The sequence below is a fragment of the Trypanosoma grayi genome (assembly GCF_000691245.1).
Source record: "Trypanosoma grayi strain ANR4 Tgr_1840_V1, whole genome shotgun sequence".
Classification (NCBI taxonomy): Eukaryota; Euglenozoa; class Kinetoplastea; order Trypanosomatida; family Trypanosomatidae; genus Trypanosoma; species Trypanosoma grayi.
This window is the reverse complement of record NW_008827458.1, coordinates 1-1,897: the sequence shown is the minus strand read 5'-3', so window position 1 is coordinate 1,897 and position 1,897 is coordinate 1. Positions and strand designations below refer to the sequence as shown.

Sequence of the window (1,897 nt, the reverse complement as noted above, 5' to 3'; positions counted from 1 at the left end):
ACAATGAAAAATAATAAAAGTAGAAGCGATTTCTCTGCCATGGTGTCCTCCACTTGAACAATCACGAGGACACGGCGCATGTAAGCGGAGCACAGGGAAAAAGGCGAAACCCCGATTCTTCCTCCTACATGCAGCGGGCCAACGTGCTGCGTGTCACGGGTACTCATCTCGGGGACACAACACAACGGGAATTCTATTGCACTATACTCTCATTCACAACTCTCAGTTTCAAAACACAAGTTTCACCTCATTTTATCAGTTTTGCTTCACAGTAAAGACCATGTGCCCCATAAAATGCGGCGTGCCGGCGTCAAGCGCCATTATCACGGCGCGCGAGCCCACAGGTGTCATTTTAGGTCTAACGATAAAAGGAAAAGATATTCGTCAGACAGTTAAAGCCCTACAAGTACTTGCAAGGCTTCCGAGAAAGGGCAGCGAAAATATCGAAACACATAAAACAAACAGAACTCAATATACTTCTTCTGGAGGATATGCACCTTGGTCGGCATAGGCAACCTGCGGTTCAAAACCGTCGGCATCACCGTAGCCAGCATCGAGTGGGTTGGCTTCCATTCCGGAAACGCTCTCCACTCCGCTGTCGTACCCGTCGCCATCCTGGTATATGCTTGAGGATCGGCCTATACCCAATTCGGACTGTGTGGGAATACGATGAATATTCTCACCTGCCTTCAAATCATTCGCGACTTCTCTTTCTTCCTCCATTTCCCTATTATGCTTGTTGCAGCAGCAGCAGCACACGAGTATGAGTGCCACGATCCCACAGACANGGTATATGCTTGAGGATCGGCCTATACCCAATTCGGACTGTGTGGGAATACGATGAATATTCTCACCTGCCTTCAAATCATTCGCGACTTCTCTTTCTTCCTCCATTTCCCTATTATGCTTGTTGCAGCAGCAGCAGCACACGAGTATGAGTGCCACGATCCCACAGACACCCACTGCAATGAGTAGCCCAGCCCACCACGGAAACTTCTTGGGTGAAGGAATAAGAAAACCATTCTCATCAGTCAAATGGGCCGTTCGCGATTCCTCAGGTGTGAGCTCGTAGTGCTCGCAAACCCACGTGTAGAACGCGGTAGCAGGAACCTCATTCTCCCATTGGCCTGTGCGTACCATTTTCACGAGGATTTTGTCCCTCGCCGTGAAAAAAGCAACCGGCTGAACNGGCCTGTGCGTACCATTTTCACGAGGATTTTGTCCCTCGCCGTGAAAAAAGCAACCGGCTGAACCCCTTTCTGAAAATTGGTGTACATGCCAGGAACAGGCTCAGTGTGGTCCTCGCCGTTGTATACAACACCCTTGAAGAACGTGGCTTTTTCCACTGTACTTCCGTTCATGAGGCCAGTGGTGAGGAGCCACTCACAAGCCTGGGTGGTGCAAGTGGAGTGCAGGTTCTTAGCGCCGATGGGGGCTTCTTGGGCCCCGGAAGCTGCGAGTGCTTCAGAGGCCAACGTCTGGAAGCTCTCCTGTATGGGCATCATCGTGTGGGCTCCGCCGTTTTGAGGGCAGAATCCTTCTTGTTCCGCGGTCATAGCACTGGACGTCTGAACGTCGTAGTGCACATTGTTTTATCTAGTAGTGTTTCCGTGTAGAGCAGCTGTGCGCTAGAACGCTTTGTTTTTTTAGTTTGAAGTTGTTGGGAATAGCACTTTGCTTTAATAGGCTCTATCACTTCTTTGCTTTTCTGTAGGCTAAGAGGCGCTGGCAGACTCTGGAGAAGCGAAAACGCGCACTGTCATCATGAATGGGCCGTCTGATTCACGACATAAACTAGCAACAATTATGGTGTGAGGTTCAGCGGCTTTTGCAGGCTACTATGCATAGAAGCGAAGATGAAAGGTTTTTTGGCTTTGACTAACACACACACACACAC

The 1,897-nt window shown here is 49.6% G+C and overlaps 2 protein-coding genes across 2 annotated transcripts; both read right to left on the bottom strand.

Moving 5' to 3' along the window:
- Positions 1–468: 468 nt before the first annotated feature.
- DQ04_18401010 (hypothetical protein) lies at positions 469–1,140 on the bottom strand (the record flags this gene model as incomplete). The annotated part of the gene is made up of 1 exon (XM_009317703.1): positions 469–1,140. The coding sequence occupies one exon, from the start codon at positions 1,138–1,140 to the stop codon at positions 469–471; it is 672 nt and encodes a 223-aa protein (XP_009315978.1).
- Positions 1,141–1,142: 2 nt separating this feature from the next.
- On the bottom strand, positions 1,143–1,556 carry DQ04_18401000 (hypothetical protein; the record flags this gene model as incomplete). Its single annotated transcript, XM_009317702.1, has 1 exon — positions 1,143–1,556. The coding sequence occupies one exon, from the start codon at positions 1,554–1,556 to the stop codon at positions 1,143–1,145; it is 414 nt and encodes a 137-aa protein (XP_009315977.1).
- Between the last annotated feature and the right edge of the window lie 341 nt (positions 1,557–1,897).